General features: G+C 36.9%; 2 protein-coding genes and 1 pseudogene across 2 annotated transcripts; 1 reads left to right on the top strand and 2 right to left on the bottom strand.

The window, feature by feature from the left end:
* Nucleotides 1–1370: 1370 nt before the first annotated feature.
* LOC126696633 (lysine-specific demethylase JMJ29-like) lies at nucleotides 1371–2351 on the bottom strand. Its single transcript, XM_050393329.1, has 5 exons — nucleotides 2279–2351; nucleotides 1984–2183; nucleotides 1735–1847; nucleotides 1542–1641; nucleotides 1371–1445 (listed from the first exon to the last, which is right to left on the bottom strand). The coding sequence occupies exons 1-5, from the start codon at nucleotides 2349–2351 to the stop codon at nucleotides 1371–1373; spliced, it is 561 nt and encodes a 186-aa protein (XP_050249286.1).
* LOC126696632 (serine/threonine-protein phosphatase 7 long form homolog) lies at nucleotides 2277–12070 on the bottom strand. The gene is made up of 8 exons (XM_050393328.1): nucleotides 11784–12070; nucleotides 5436–5547; nucleotides 4569–5332; nucleotides 4372–4374; nucleotides 3982–4072; nucleotides 3476–3868; nucleotides 2473–3263; nucleotides 2277–2355 (listed from the first exon to the last, which is right to left on the bottom strand). Exons 2-8 carry the CDS (start codon nucleotides 5544–5546, stop codon nucleotides 2352–2354), a joined length of 2157 nt encoding a protein of 718 aa, XP_050249285.1. The 5' UTR covers nucleotide 5547; nucleotides 11784–12070; the 3' UTR covers nucleotides 2277–2351.
* LOC126696631 (probable LRR receptor-like serine/threonine-protein kinase At3g47570) lies at nucleotides 7086–15464 on the top strand (annotated as a pseudogene).
* The last annotated feature ends 631 nt before the right edge of the window (nucleotides 15465–16095 follow it).

Here is a 16095-nt window from a genome sequence, read left to right as displayed (position 1 = left end):
TACATCTCAATGTGCCCAGCTATATTGACCCATGTTACAGTCTGAACAACGCCATTCTCACATATTCACATAATTTTGTGGTGCCAAAGTCAAAGTCATTATGGACAGACGTTCGCGGACCACGGTGGGTGCCTGACCCACAATTGTTGCGGGCCAAAGGTCGTCCTACGATGTCAAGAATAAGGAATGAAATGGATGGGGTACGGTGAGAACGGGGAAGCCGGAGGGAAGATCCGGAGTTGAGGGAGATTCAACCGAGACAACGATGTAGAGTGTGTCATCAAGAGGGGCATAACCACAGATGCTGTCCCAATTCCCATGGGGCTTCGACAAGTGGTAGTGCTATGAACTAGGCAAGTGCCGTCACTGTTTTTATATAATATACTCAGAATGTCATTTGGTTTTTGTTCTTTGCATTTGGAAACTAATAACCGTATTTAATGTTTGTCAGGCAAGCGGAGACTTGATTTTCGTAAGTGACATTGTACGTGGGACTTGTCGTGATCTTCTGTATGGACAAGCTAGGTGATTATGTAGAGTATGTTGTATCAGTATGGACAAGTGTTAGGTGAATATGTATAATATGTTATATCAGTATGGAGCTTCCGCTAGGCGAATATGTAGACTATGTTGTATTAACTTAGTTGTTATTTTGTTTATTGTTGTAAATTACGGATAATTGAACTATTTGCTATCCATTTTACTCGTTACATTAGTTGCGTGATGCAGCTTTTTCCTATAATACGAACAATGATATTACTTTGGCAAGTTCAACCACAAGGCCCTTCTAGTATTGAACTGCCATTGTGTGCTAAGACTTTTTGTCCAACAATAATTTTATTGAATAGTTACTGTTTTAATCTGGTTGTAGAACTTTAATGTATGCTCCGTTCGCCTATCACAGCGTATGTAGTTGTTTGATGTGTTCTGGACCCTGGAAAATTTGCTGCAGGGGAGAAAATTAATTCTGGTCCATGCACCTGCGGCAAAAAAAAAAAAAAAAAAATCCCAGTGGAACTCGAGTATCTTATACTCGATTTCCATAAATAGAAATCGAGTCTCTAAGACTCGATTTCCATTTATGGAAACCGAGTATAAAATACTCGAGTTCTACTGGGAATTTTTTTTCCTTTTTTTTTTACCCCAATTTGAGAACTAAAAAATAATTCTGGTGACCTGCGGCCAAAAAAGAAAAAAAATTCCCAGTGGAACTCGAGTATCTTATACTTGGTTTCCATAAATAGAAATCGAGTCTTAGAGACTCGATTTCTATTTATGGAAATCGAGTATAAGATACTCGATTTCTATAAGTAGAAACCGAGTCTTACAGACTCGATTTCCATTTATGGTAACCCCATTAAAGTAGAGTTCTACGGAAGCAAAGAACAAATCAAATACTGGAGATGGTGAATCTTTTCATGACTGGGTATGTCCCTCTTTGAAGTCTGAAGGTTAGAAAGGTTAAAAATCTAATCAGAGCAAGCATTTGAAGAAATTTACAGCAGTGAGATAAAAAAATTAAATAAAATCAAAGACAAAACCTTAATCATCCCACTTGAGTGCAAGCACACATTACAGTTGCAGTTTCTACGGCAAAATGGGCAAAGCATCGAAACTTCTTCTTCTTCTAAGTGGGGGTACCTATACACACACAAAGAGCAAGAATGATGAATTAAAACAGGGGGAAAAAAGAACATCTCTAAAGAAAAGTTGAATGTACAAGGAATACCATACCATTGCTTGATACACTGGATGCAATACATTTTCTTCTTACACTTAGTGCAAGGAACAACAACAAACTTTTTCTTCATACACTGATGGCATTTTAAGCGATCTTCTCCATTACCCTGTTTACGACAATAATTATGAATACTATGCAGTGAATGAAGAAAAAAAACTAAAAGAACTAATTCCTTCAATGGAATTGGAATATGAAGATACATATAGGTCTACTATGAAAAAGGCATAGAGAAAAGAAGCTACATTCACATTTATTGGACTGCATCTCTCCTTGCTTCCAGTACACACATTACCATTCCTTGACTCATAATTTTTCTCTCTTGCATCATCTGAATTTATTTCAGTCATCACACTATCCAAATTCCTAATTCTTTTCCGTGATCTCGCCTTAACAAGAAACATTGTTTCTTCATCTTCTTCAAACTTGTCGCTAAAACAATCATCTTTGGAATAAAATTATATGTAGATTAAAATAACAAATGATGCAAGGAATAAAATTGCAACAAAAGCATTTAACAACCAACACATGTTGGGTTACCTCCATTGTCACATTTAAGAACCATATCCTTGTTGGAATATCTACCTCCAGCTAATGTCCTTATTTGAGGCATTCACCTAGTTCCAATAATGTACGTTCAAACCATATTGAAAACAAAAATAATCTTATTGAAATGTGAAAAGAGAAATAATAATGGAATAAAGTGTGTTGTTTCACATTAAGCTTTCAGATACCTTTTTTGAATCTTACGCCGTCTCGTATAATGAGGAGGAGGTCTTGCATGTCCTTCGTCAGATGCCTCGGGCCCAACATTGTGTCCATGTTTGTGCCCCCCTATCCCACACGGAGGTGCCTTTGATATGCGTTTAGGCCGACCTTCAGCCGCTGTAGGTAACCCAACCGCCTGCTCAGCCTGAACATGGGGTGGGTCAATGGCTGAAGAAGGGGTACTAAACGAACTATGGGAGGGTGGCTCCTGCTGCATGTCAGGTGGGGTACCCAGGTCAAAGGATGGAATGGGTGACAGCTGAAGAAATGACTGTGGGGTGGGTGGACGGACGTCAGAGCCAGAACAAGGAAGTGGGGTGGGTGGAGGGATGGTGGGGCAAGGAGATGGATGGGGGGTGGGTGAAGGGATGGTGGGCGTAGGGGCTGGATGTGGGCTAGGTGAAGGGATGGTGGGCGTAGGAGCTGAATGTGGGTTGGGTGAAGGGATGGTGACGGTAGGGGATGGATGTGGGGTGGATGAAGGGATGGTGGGGCTGGCGGATGCATGTGGGGTGGATGCAGAGGGATCGGGGGTAGGGAGAAGCTGAGGGGTAGCAACAGGCGGACGGGATTGACATTCGGCTGGAGCTGCGCTCGTGCTTGGGCCGGTAGGCATAGCTGCCTCCTTAATCGGGGCCTCAGGGATAGGAGGTTGGACACGTGTCATCGCCTGCACTGCCGTCAGCACCTCAGTAATGTCATTGTGGTCCTCCGTGCCCACTAGATGACGCCTCAACAAACGGACGTATCCTTCAATCTGCACATGGAAAAACCACACATATTAGACCTGCAATACGAAATCAACAATGCCAATTGATAATAAAATAAATGTTGGTTCTGCTATTAATAATTGCAAATTAAAGGGAGATGAAGTGCTAAGCAAAAAATGTAGTAACAAACATCATGCTCTCTAAACAGTGGCTTCATGGTAAGAAACACGGTAACATGTAGAAGACATTGAGAAGTTACCAGCAGAGTCACTACAGCACCAGGCCTATCGATGAACCTCCGAGTCACCCTTTTGAACCAGTCGTGGTAATCGTGCTCTGGAGGCATATCACCAAGCACTGCTTCACAACGCCGATAAAAGCGATTACCCCACTCAAGGATATGCACAGCATGTTTCTGCATCCAATTAACACCGATCTTCCCCCTCAAATCAATGCCATGAAGCACTCTGTCAGTGTTAACAGCTTCGGGAATTTCTTGGATCATCCCGAATTGACGAACAACACGATCCGGTGTATGTTTCTCTACTAGGTGGAAACATACAAGCGGCACCGTTGCCGTCCATACGGCCCTCCCTGCAACACACCACGGCGGGAGGTCGTTAAAATGAGCTTCATATGGCTGCCACACCACCTACAATAGCCAAAAAAAAAGTCCACAACACATTAGGGAACAATGTTTATATTTCAAAGTTCACAAAACCTATATGGATGTTCGTAAAAGCGTAAAATAAGGCATTTTCATACCTGGTTTGGCAACATGGAAGCTAGTTGCTCGCGATACCTGTCCCTGAAGATGTGGGCGGGCCTATTTTTCTTGTTTGGGACCCACAACCACCTACAATTAAGAAGAATGGATCAATAAGTATTGAGATAATCTTAAAACTATAATGTAATCACATATATTAAATATCAATATAATACTAAAAGCTGAAACGTAGCAATTAATGTTAATTGGATGTTAAAACTAAGATATTAAACTAATTAATAATATCAATATCAATATAAAACTTATGAGTTTGTTAAAACTAAGATAATGTAATCACATATAACTACTGAGATAATCTTAAAGATATTAAACTAATTAATAATATCATTGGAATAAGAAACGACCCTTTTAAAAGACAAAGCACAAACCAGCTATATTGAGAGTCACAAAATTATAATAGATTAACATAATCAACTACATTGAACCTCGGTTTAAAATGTTGTTATGTTGACATAAAAAATTGCTAGAAGCCTTTAAAATCAATAAATAAAATCAAGTTACATGATTGTGGAGTTGGTAATGATCACATAACAGTATGTTATAGCAGTATGAGGTAGAGACTTACTTCAGGGATAGTGGACCACGAACTGGAGGACCATAAGCACCCACTGGCGGGCCTCGCTCAACTGTCGGGCACAAATAGGGGAACCTGGCCCATGCCCAGTACTGGAGCAACAGCAAGCACCCACCAATCTGACTGGTGTCCTCGCTTGCCCTGCATAGCTCTCGATACAACCATGCAAGGCAAGCACTTCCCCAACTGTACCTCCGTGGGTTGTGAAGGTCTTCCAACTGCTGCACCCACATTAGATGCACCCTATCGCCGGATTTGTCCATGAATATTGTGTCCCCCAATAGCGCTAGGATGTAGCATCGTGCGTACTTATGCAGCTGATCCTCTTCAGCATCAGGCGGCAATGGGTTAGCAACTTCCTCCAAAAGGCGGTTGATGAGAATCCTCTGCCCATCAAGTTGCTTATGGTTGTTTTGAGTTACAGGTCGAAAGCCAAGGAAGTCCCGGCACACATCCACCCAAGTTTTTTGTGTGCTCCCTGTTATAGCGTCACCATCAACAGGAAGCCCGAGAAGAACCTCCACATCCTGCAATGTGATGGTCACCTCACCATGTGGCATGTGAAAGGTGTGAGTCTCGGGCCGCCATCGCTCCACTAAGGCCGTTATCAGGCCATTGTCAATCTCTCTACCCGGGACCCACAGGAGTCCCTCCAAACCAACTGTGGTGATGATGTTCCTCACTCGGTCGTCCACCATTGGAGGTTGCTTGGAGAACTCTGAACTACGACTACGGCAGGTAATGGACCCTGGATCCTGCACATAACAAAATCATGGATTAATATAGTATATGCAAATACGTGTACATTGTATGGATTAAATGCATGTGCACAAGTAAATATTTAGTTGAGTGTTTTACCCGCCCATTCCAAATAGCTTCGGACCGATGCGTCGCCTGCTGTGACAACACCGAGTCGTCAATGGGTCCAGGCTGTGTATAGTCAATGCGTCCAGCATTTGCAGCAGCCATACTGAAGAAGAATGATAAGCAGTTAGTTTCAAAATTGAACACACAATATGCTTAAATATATAGGTATGAGTTAGAGCAACTAAAGCCAATTTGTACAATGAGAATTCAGTAAAAGATGAAAGACTAAACCAAAAGAGGCCAATATGAACACAAAGCTTTTTAGACTTAGGATTTTATTTTTAAGGTTACAGTTTTGAACACACGCAGTTTTTTTATTTATTTTTATTTTTTAGAAGAAGATCACACACAAAATAATGCTTAGTTACAAATACCACAATACAATGAAGGGCTTTGATAAACTTACTATCAAACATGAGATTAAAGGGTAATTTAGGAACATAAAAAAAGAAAAAGAAAAAAGAAACTAATGTATTAAATAGTATTGATTGATTTCATATCAACAACTAAATAAATTAATTTTTGAATGAAAGAAACAATTTTTTTAATATCAATTTTATTACAAAATGCTTACAAATTGACATGATAATTCTTCTCCAAAAAAAAAAAATGACATCATAATAATTGTGATTGATGTCATGACAACCACATAATAAGTAAATTTCTTAATTACTTTTTTTTTATGTGTTTTAAATATCAAAATTATTAGACTTTAATTATTATCTCATTTAAAAGTATACATAAAACATAAGTTCATGGATGAGACAATAAAAAAAATCCTATTAATACAAAAATAGGTGTCCATAGTAAGAACAAATAAAATATATAATACAATTGTGGAATTTTCAATATATTAATCCAATTAAAGGTTATTAAATAGTGTGATAATTAGCAGCTTTTTCCTATTATGAAAACTGTTTATACAAATTCATTATGACACAGAAAGGTTACTAGTTATAATTGAGACACGGCCTTGTAATTACGAGTTTCATCTTTTTGGCTCAAAAGATGCAGAATCTGTCATCACTTAATTTCTGCATCCTCTGTTCATTTATGCAGTAATGTATAGGCATTGTGACTTTGTTACCCAGAGGAGCATGTTCTGCATAATTTATCTCAGAGACCTCTGACCTAGGAAGTTGAATACGTACTTGAGTAAATTTTTGGTATATGATAAGACCTTATTAGAAATCTTGAAGAGGGCATAGCTCTAGTACATGGGAGGTATATTATTGTTCATATACTATTGCTCAATAGATTTTAGTGATTAGGCTATTTGAAAATTCTTCTTATCAATAAAAAATGCATTTTCTGGCTAAAAGATACTAATACCCTAGCCATATCTGTTCTGCCTGCACAAGCAAAGACTTTGCAAACCATAAAACATTTTGTCTCCCTTTGTTTATCAGTTTTCCTTGAAGGTGAAGCATCAAGAATAATTAACATAACTTATCTCTCCACTTCCCGCCCACCCCACCCAACAAAAAAAAGAAAAGAAAAGAAAAAGAATAGAAATACAATAATCCTTATTGAATATGATTATCACATAAAATATATTACCGAATGATGTTATGCTGTCTCAAGGGCACGAAAAATGCTTTGTCCATTTGAAGTGGAAGTTTGTAAGCTTATTTGCTTCCTATGGTTTATTTGGAAGGGGAACTTCACCAGAATGCCAGGTTTGTCGAAGCTAACTAGGAATGAATTATATGATGCCTTTCCTAATTCGGAATATGTTATGAATGATTTTGGTAATATAAGAGGATGTGATGTGATGAAGATTACATAAAACAGTGCTTGAGACAGTAGTAAGCCACAATTTTGTGGTTTGGTCGTCTCATGAGGTTCTTCAGCAAAGTTAGAGCAATGCTTTCCCTTGGCAAAATATTTGTGATTTGGGGTTCCCTTGAACATATCCTTCTTAGGCTCATTAAAGCATTTTCTTCTTACACTCATGGTGGAAGTATGATCAAGAGATGTCATTTTATCACTTGTTGGTGTTCCATGCATTGAAGTGATGTTTTGTGCCATCTTTGGGTCCACTCTACAGTTCTAGGAATTGTTTTCTCTCTTTTCTGTTTTGCTCTGTGCCTGTGTCTGTGGCAGTATACCTAGATCACTATTGGATTTGGTGGCTAACTACAGAGGAAGGTCCTTTGTAGTTGGTATAGTGTATATAGAGGAAGAGGGAAAAGCTGTGCTTATTGAGGGCAGGGAGCTTCCTGTTTACTGACTTGAGATGGTGCTATAAAGGTCCTTTTTTAATGGCTTTTGTTTATCTTCTTCTTCCTTTTTATTTTTATTTTTGATTTTTGATTTATTTTTAAATGGGTAAGTCATACACGACCCAATGGGTTTTGAAACCACAACCTCACTATCCTCCTGCTTTTAATGGCTTTATGCCACACCTGACTTCTCTTTTCTTATTGTTTGAGGAAACCTTAATTTGATTGGAGAAAAATCACTAGCAATAGACTGGTAATACTTCAAAAAATGCAAGGTGGAAAACCCATGCTCATCAGATACATATAATGACAACCCCAAGGCAACCTGCGGAACACAACCTGATAGCTATACTATAGTCTTTTTGTGGTGTATGATTATGTTTTGTGTAGGCTACATATATTCTGATGGGGAAAAAAATTTCAGCTTGTTATATGTTTTTAGTTGTGCATGTAGATTTGAATTTTTTGATTGCTATTGATTAAGTTATTTCTTCAAAATTTTAAGGGTATTTATTAACGCTTTAACAAAAAATTTAGGGTTGGAAACACCTTTTATATGAATTATTAATGTCTGTTTAAAGTTAATGCTCCATAATATTTCCAAATTCTTGCATCCTTTCTCTGTGTTTTCACAAAAAGTTGAACTTTTTCTTTTTTATTCCACCGTATTGATTTTGTGGCAAAGGACTACTTAACTAAGGTCATTGTCACTTTGTGTTGAGCATTTGAACTATTAGTACTTATTTTTTTATTACATTTTCAAAGTTCTTATTTGTTATTATAATGGAAACCAGCTGTTTGGAGATGCATCATACAAATTTTTCTACTCTCGTAGATACTAGTTTGCCCATATTGAGTGCAATTTACTTAAAGTGTGTGGATTGAGGATTTTTCTAAGTTGATATGTTCCATTATCATGTAAGTTACATAGTCGGGACATTTTTATTCTGAAGGTAACAATAGTGCTTGCTTTAATTATGTCTTTTAATCTGTTCTCATGCCAATTATTTCATTTTTATTTGCCTATTTAAGTAAGTTATCTGAGAATCTTATTGTAGGACCTCACTAAATACAAGGAGCCTACCTCACTCTTTGAACACTTTATTGTTGTGGGGCTTCATCCAGATGCTAATCTTGAGATTGTGGAGGATGCATTTGCTAAAAGGAAGAAATGGCAGTTACAAATGGCAAATTCTGAAATATTAGAATTTAAAAAGCTGCAGCATCGGGCGCCTTCAATTCCAACATTGGAACCTCAGGTTGACTGCATGACTAAATTCTTTCCTAGAACCATTTTATATTTTTTCTATTTTCAACAGTATATGATCTGATCTACTGGGTCATTTTATTTGTCACACATATGCATTCAGGTTCTTTTTTAAAAAAGTATTTTAACTAGCTATCTTCTATGTTGCTTTATTACTTGCCTCATTTGATATTCTAGTTCTATAATTTTTTTCAAGATCTCTACTTGTGGCATTTGTATAGTGATCTTGTCTCTGCTTCATGTGGCACATGATTTTATAGGCACTGCATTAATAAACAGTTAATTTGCTGCCGAGAATTTTTTGCCGTAATTCAATTTTATTTTATTTTATTTTTATTCTTTATGGGAAGGCTGTTTTGGTTGTAATCAGAATGGTCATATCTGGTTGGTTATCCATCATTGTTTGATGTGGTGCATATGGCATCTCTGGAATAGTAGGAGTTTTGAAGACATGGAAAGTTCTATGCCTAATCTCAAGTTGTTCTTTTTTAGAACATTATTAGATTGGCTATCAGCCATGAGGAGCCTTTCCTTTTTTCTATTGTTGATTTATTAGATTTATGCAATTTTGTAATTGATTGTTTACCCCATTATACTTCTTGTGTACTTGGGTGACTTGTTTTCCTGATTTATATAATTTTATTACTTATCAATTTTTATTTTTATTTTTATCTGTTGTGTTTTCTTCCCTTATAAACTCTGATGATTTATTGGTTGGTATATCTTGAATAATGAGTTTTTGGTCCTCTACTCATATTGGCTGACATAACTATTGTTTTATCTTTCATCTTCTCGGGTCATAGATACTTTTTAGATACCCTCCTGGAAGAGGTTAGCCATTCGTGCACTTAACTATTTGCAATTGCAATAGAGGCTTTTACTATGATTATGCAGCTAAGTGTCAAGGAGTACAAGGAAAGCAGGTTGCTTTTTCGGTACCCATTAATATCAGAGAGATTGAGCTTTCATGATCATCTCTGATTGATAAAATTATGGTGGACAGCTAAAAATCTCTCAGCAAGAAGACCTCAGCTCCTTCAATCAGTATTCTATACAAGTGCTAGGTGATTTGGCTAGTTGTTTCAACTGCCTAGGAGTTTGTAAAAGCTATCGAGCAAGAATTCAGTACCTTTTTGTAGAAAATTTGAGAGAAGTATGTTGGGGTGCTATAGTTGTTTTGGGCTTGGATTGTGTGCCAATGAAAGGAGGTTTGGGGTTGAAAAGGATAGAGGAATGGAATAAGGCAGCCATTCTAAAGCATAATTAGAATTTTTTTGTACAAGCAGGTTCTTTATGTGTGACCTAGGTGCACTATAACATTCAAAAGGGGAAGAGCTTTTAAGTTGTTACGGTCCCTCAATAGTGTACCTGGGGCTGGAGGAAGATCCTAAGCTTGAGAAGCCTTGCTAGACCTTATCTGAAGTTTCAGTTGGGGATGGGATCCTTATTTTCCTTATGCATGATTGGTGGCATGCTGATGGGGGCATATGAAAAATATGGATACAGAGCAGTATATGGTTCTGCTAGCAACATGGATGCCAAGGTTGATGTGTGTTGAAGGGTTCTGACTGGTGTTGAAATCATGCAAGGCCAGATGACTTAGTCTCCATCCAAAGAAAATTATATCTAATTAAGTTAGAAGATGTGGATCAGCCTATTTGGGTGGTTTCTCTCTCTCTTTTTTTTTTTTTTGGTGGAAAATCTATTTGGGATGTTTTTAATTATGCTAGATTTTAGTCATACTGAAACCCGGAAGGATTTCTATCCAAGCCTCCTATGGTTAATTGGTGGAGGTTGGTTTGGTTCCCTTTAGCCATCCCTTAGCGTGCCCTTTATCGGGTGTTTAGCACTTAGAAACAGGTTGGCCCTAGAGATAGGCTCCTTTGATGGGGATACAATGGAGACATAAATTGTGTATTTTGTAGTGCCTGCTTGGAGAGCAGGAATCCCATTTTTTTCAGTGTTCGTTTAAAAGGAGAATTTGGAAAGAGATTATGTGATGTTGTCAGGTCACTAGTCCTAAATATTGCTACATCACATCCGTCAAAAGTAAGACATGTAATCTCTAAAAAAGTCAACAGAAGCTATTAGCCACAGGGCTCCTCTGTTTTAAAAAAGAAGGAACAGAAATAATCCTAAGAGAAGCAGCCAAGCCCATTCCAATATCTCCTAAATGTTTCAATCAATCTATTATAAGTATATTTTGATCATTATCCAATTACAATTACACTAAGCATACGCTTCATATGGAAAATTTAAAATTACTAAATGCGAAAAAAATTTAAAATGACAACCCAATTGAAATATTTAAATGTAAATAAAATTTAAAGGAGCACAGATGCAGAATTCACAAAATTAGAAAAATAAAAAGGGGTTTAAGACATTATCAAATTTACCAAGAAGAAAGTCATCAAACTTTCAGTAACATGGATCAAATTAAACACTAAATCATCAACTTTAACAAACCCTATCATCAACTTTAACAAACCCTAACATCAACAATTTAATTTAACAAAGACCCAGTTAACAAACCCTAACATCATCACTGCAAAACAATGCATAGTTCAAGATTTGAGTATGAAATTTCCCTCATATCAACACATCAACCCACGAACAGAACAAAGCACAAAACAAAACAAAACAAAACAAAAAAAATCAAACCCACAAACCAATTCAATCTCAAAACACAATAAAGTTTCGCTCTTTTTTAGCAGGTTTAACAGTTTTATTACAAATTCAATACAGAAACCAAAATAGAAAACAAATTCGTGACTGATGACTTTCTTTAATTTTTCATGCATGTTTCTCGGCAACCAAACAGTCAACGGTGGGTACAAAGCAACTCACCTTTTTCTTTAGTTTTGAGAGACCGCGTAGACTCAAAGCTTGCTGTGGCTTGATCGAAGCTTTTGGCGAAGGCTGACTGAGACTGAGAGTGAGACTGACTGAGAATGAGAACAATGAGATGGAGAAGCAGGTGAGTGAGAGTGTGAGTGGAGAAAGTGAGTGACGGATCAGTGTGTGAGAGGGTGAGACAGTGAGTGAGACGCTCTCCTTAAGCGTTTGCTCTGTGTGAGAGAGAGGGTGAGGGTGAGTGACAGTGGAGAGTGATTTGTGTGAGGTGAGTGAGGCGTTATTTTTGAAAATGCATTATTTGAAACTCGAGTCTCTGAGACTCGGTTTCACTTTAAGTAAACCAAGTCTCAGAGACTCGAGTTTAACACGTGGCATCTACGTGGAACTCGAGTTTCTGAGACTCGAGTTCCATGTAGACGCCACGTGGATTTTTGCCACATGAAACAACCTAAACCGAGCCTTAGAGGCTCGATTTAGGGGCCCAAAATCGAGCCTCTGAGGCTCGAGTTGCTAAAAATCTATATAGTTTCTAAACTGACCCTACTAACTATATAGTTTGGGTTTTATGGGTAATTACCCATTTTCGCCAGCTGTGGAAACCGGGAGTTGGCAGACCGTGTATACTATTACTTGGAAGAAATTTTCTTAGCTGAACGTGGGTCCCACACCGATCTTTCTTAAACCCAAGAGTTTGGGAACCAACTAAAAGAAATTTGCTTCTCTTTCTCCTTCGCGGGTCCTACTGGAATTCTTAATTCAACAAATTCTACCTCTAGGTCCCCTTTTACACGCCTTCTTCTTCTTCGACGAACCTTATAACAACGCAATGCTACTTAAGATTTTCATGAGAATGATTTATTCTTATGCCTTGATCTTGTAATTTTGGGCTTTTCTCAGTTATGGCTTTTATATAACAATTATTATTATAATTGTACCAATTTCACAAAGATATTTATTCTTTTGCTACAAGAGTTCACATATGGATCGATTAAACTCATTTTTTTTAAACCTAATTTCTTTTTTCTCTAAATATTGAATTAAGTAAAACTCAATTAGATAAATGGCTTCATCATCCAATCTTTTACACCCTGAATTTGATTTGAAATTTGATGTTGATGATTAATTAAGATTAGGAAAAGAAAAGAAAAGAAAAGGTAAAAATAATTCAAAGTAGAAAGACTAAGATCAAGTCTCCTCATATAATGTAATTCTATAAAATCAGGAAAAAAAAAAAAAAAAAAAAAAAAAACACCAATTAGAAAGACTAGGTCAAGTCTCCTCATGTAATGCCATTCTAATAAACGTTTGATATTGCCGCGAATATTCTGTTACCTAAAGGGATTAATTCGCTGCTTCCATTTCACCTAATTTCCTGACATCACGCTGGAAGGGAATATACCATCTAGCTTGTCCAATTGCTCCAATCTCAGGTTCATAAATCTTCATTTGAATAAGCTTAAAGGGAAGATTCCAGCTGAGCTAGGCTTTTTGTTGAAGCTTGAAGTACTTCAAGTTTCTAGAAACAATCTGACTGGAGGTATTCCACCATCTTTAGGAAATATTTCATCACTAAGAATACTTACCATGGCCAGCAAAAATTTGGTGGGAAATATTCCAAATGCCATAGGCCAATTAAAAGGCTTAGAACATTTTTCAATTTTGACTAATAAAATGTCAATTATGATCCCTTCCTCTCTTTACAATGTGTCATCTCTCCAAATCGTTTTAGTTTCATACAACCAACTTAGTGGCACAGTTCCAGCCAACATAGGCCTAAATCTTCCAAATCTCCAAAGTTTCTATTTCGCTGGAAATGAGTTCTCTAGGCCAATCCCTACTTCGTTATGCAATGCAACTCAGCTTCAAAGAATTGATTTAGGCGAGAACAAATTTTTGGGATCAGTTCCAACAAATTTAGGAAATCTGCCAAATCTTTTCACACTACGTTTGAGAGCCAATTACCTAGGAAGGGATCTCAGTTTCTTAACATCTTTAGGAAACTATAGTATACTTAAAGTATTGGATAAAACTACAAACCAATTCGGCAGTGTTTTGCCCAATTCTGTATCCAACTTGTCAACCCAACTCACTGGATTATATTTTGGAAACAACAAAATATCTGGACCTATTCCTGCATCATTAGAGAATCTTGTCAACTTAATTGTCTTGGGCTTAGATAATAATCACTTCATAGGTGTCATTCCCATGGCCACTAGTTTCGGAGGGTTTAAAAAGATACAAGTATTGGCTTTAAATGGAAACTAACTTTCAGGAGAAATACCAGCCTCCCTAGGCAATCTTACTCAAATGTTCCGACTCAATTTAGATGAAAATAGATTGGAAGGAACCATACCTCTAAGTATTATAAACTGCCAAAATTTGCAGCTCTTCAACATTTCACAAAATAACCTTAATGGATCCATTCCCTAGCCGGTTATTGATCTTTCTTCACTTACATTGGTCGATTTATCATACAACTCATTTACCGGAGAACTCCTTTCTGAAGTAGACAGTCTGAAAAATATTAACTATTTGGACATCTCTACAAATAATTTGTCTGGGAAAATTCCTAGTTCCATAGGAAACTGTTTGAGCTTGGAATATCTTAGCTTGCAATGGAATTCCTTTAAAGGATCCATACCTTCATCTATCGCTTCCTTCAAAGGCCTTCGATATCTAGATGTTTCAAGAAATAACCTATCAGGATTGATTCCAAAGGGTTTAGAGAAACTTCAATTTTTAGGAAATTTGAATCTCTTATTCAATGATATTGAGGGTGAGGTACAAATAGGAGGAGTTTTTAATAATAAAAGTGCAATATCAGTGATTGGAAATGCTAAACTTTGTGGGAGTGTCCTGAAATTGCAGTTGCCTGCATGTCCTATCAAAGTCAAGAAGTCAAGAAATTCCCTTGCTTTCAAGCTAATAATTGCAACTGTATTTTTTGTTCTACTTTTCCTCCTATTGTCATTCTTTCTTGTTCGTTATTGGAGGAAAAAACCAAAAAAGAATTCATCTTCTATGGCCTCAACAATAGACCTCCTTCCGAATGCTTCTTATGGAATGCTCGAACAAGCAACTAATGGATTTTCTCCGAGTAATTTGATTGGATCTGGCAGTTTTGGCTCTATATATAAAGGAGTTCTTCATCTAGAAGAAACATTAATTGCTGTGAAGGTCCTTAACCTTAAACACAAGGGTGCTTCCAAGAGCATTATGGCTGAATGTAATGTCTTAAGAAATATCCGACATAGGAAACTTGTCAAGATATTAACATGTTGCTCTAGCATGGATTATGGTGGAAATCAATTCAAAGCTCTAGTCTTTGAATTCATGACAAATGGGAGTCTAGATATCTGGTTACATCCAGAGATAGACGGTGAAGATTAAACGCAAGATTTAAGATTTAAGCCTTCTTCAAAGACTGAATGTTGCAATTGATGTTGCTTCAACATTGAATTATCTTCACAACCATTTTGTTCCACCAATCATTCATTGTGATTTAAAGCCAAGCATTATTCTTCTTGATAATGATAGGTTTGCTCATGTAAGTGATTTTGGCTTAGGCTCCTCTCAACTACAGATGATTCTTCTCAAAAACAAACTAGCACAATTGGAATAAAGGGATCTATTGGCTATGTTGCTCCAAGTAATGTCTTTTTGATTGTCTAAATCCTAAATTATCCTAACAGATATAGTAAATAAATCGTCTAAAACATATTGTATGTTATTTTTAGCAATTACCTTACTATCAAAATAAGATTATCTCTCACAACATGCAAGCAACACAATATTCTCTCTCACAACATGCAACATGGAAACACGCATACGCAAAATTTAATTTCTACATAAAAAAATTCAAAGTAACAAAAGCTTTAAATATGATTTAAGCCTTGATAAATCATAAATTTGATTAGTTGCCAAATATTACTGGCTATCCATTCATTTAGCTTGCTTTTTTTAAAGCATTTATTTCCTCAACACTATGTGGTTGTGATGATATATTGCCAATCGGCTATATCAAATATGGTATAGCTGCCCTTAAAACAGATCTATGCTACAATTTTGTGCATTTTATTCATGTACGTATCTTAATCTGAACAAGTTATCAATAAACAAAGTTCAAATAATAATAATAATAAAACCACCATAATAATAATTATCCCGCGCAACGTGCAAGTTCATGGCTAGTAATGGATAATTAGAGGACATATGATTTTGTAGTGAACGTGGGGCCTAGGCGATATCAAATGTGTCCAATGCTTGATTAGATTATCCTAATCTATCCATTAGCCATATTTCC

Source organism: Quercus robur, chromosome 8 (genome assembly GCF_932294415.1).
Source record: "Quercus robur chromosome 8, dhQueRobu3.1, whole genome shotgun sequence".
In the NCBI taxonomy this organism is placed as follows: Eukaryota; Viridiplantae; Streptophyta; class Magnoliopsida; order Fagales; family Fagaceae; genus Quercus; species Quercus robur.
This window is presented reverse-complemented; position numbering and strand designations above follow the sequence as displayed.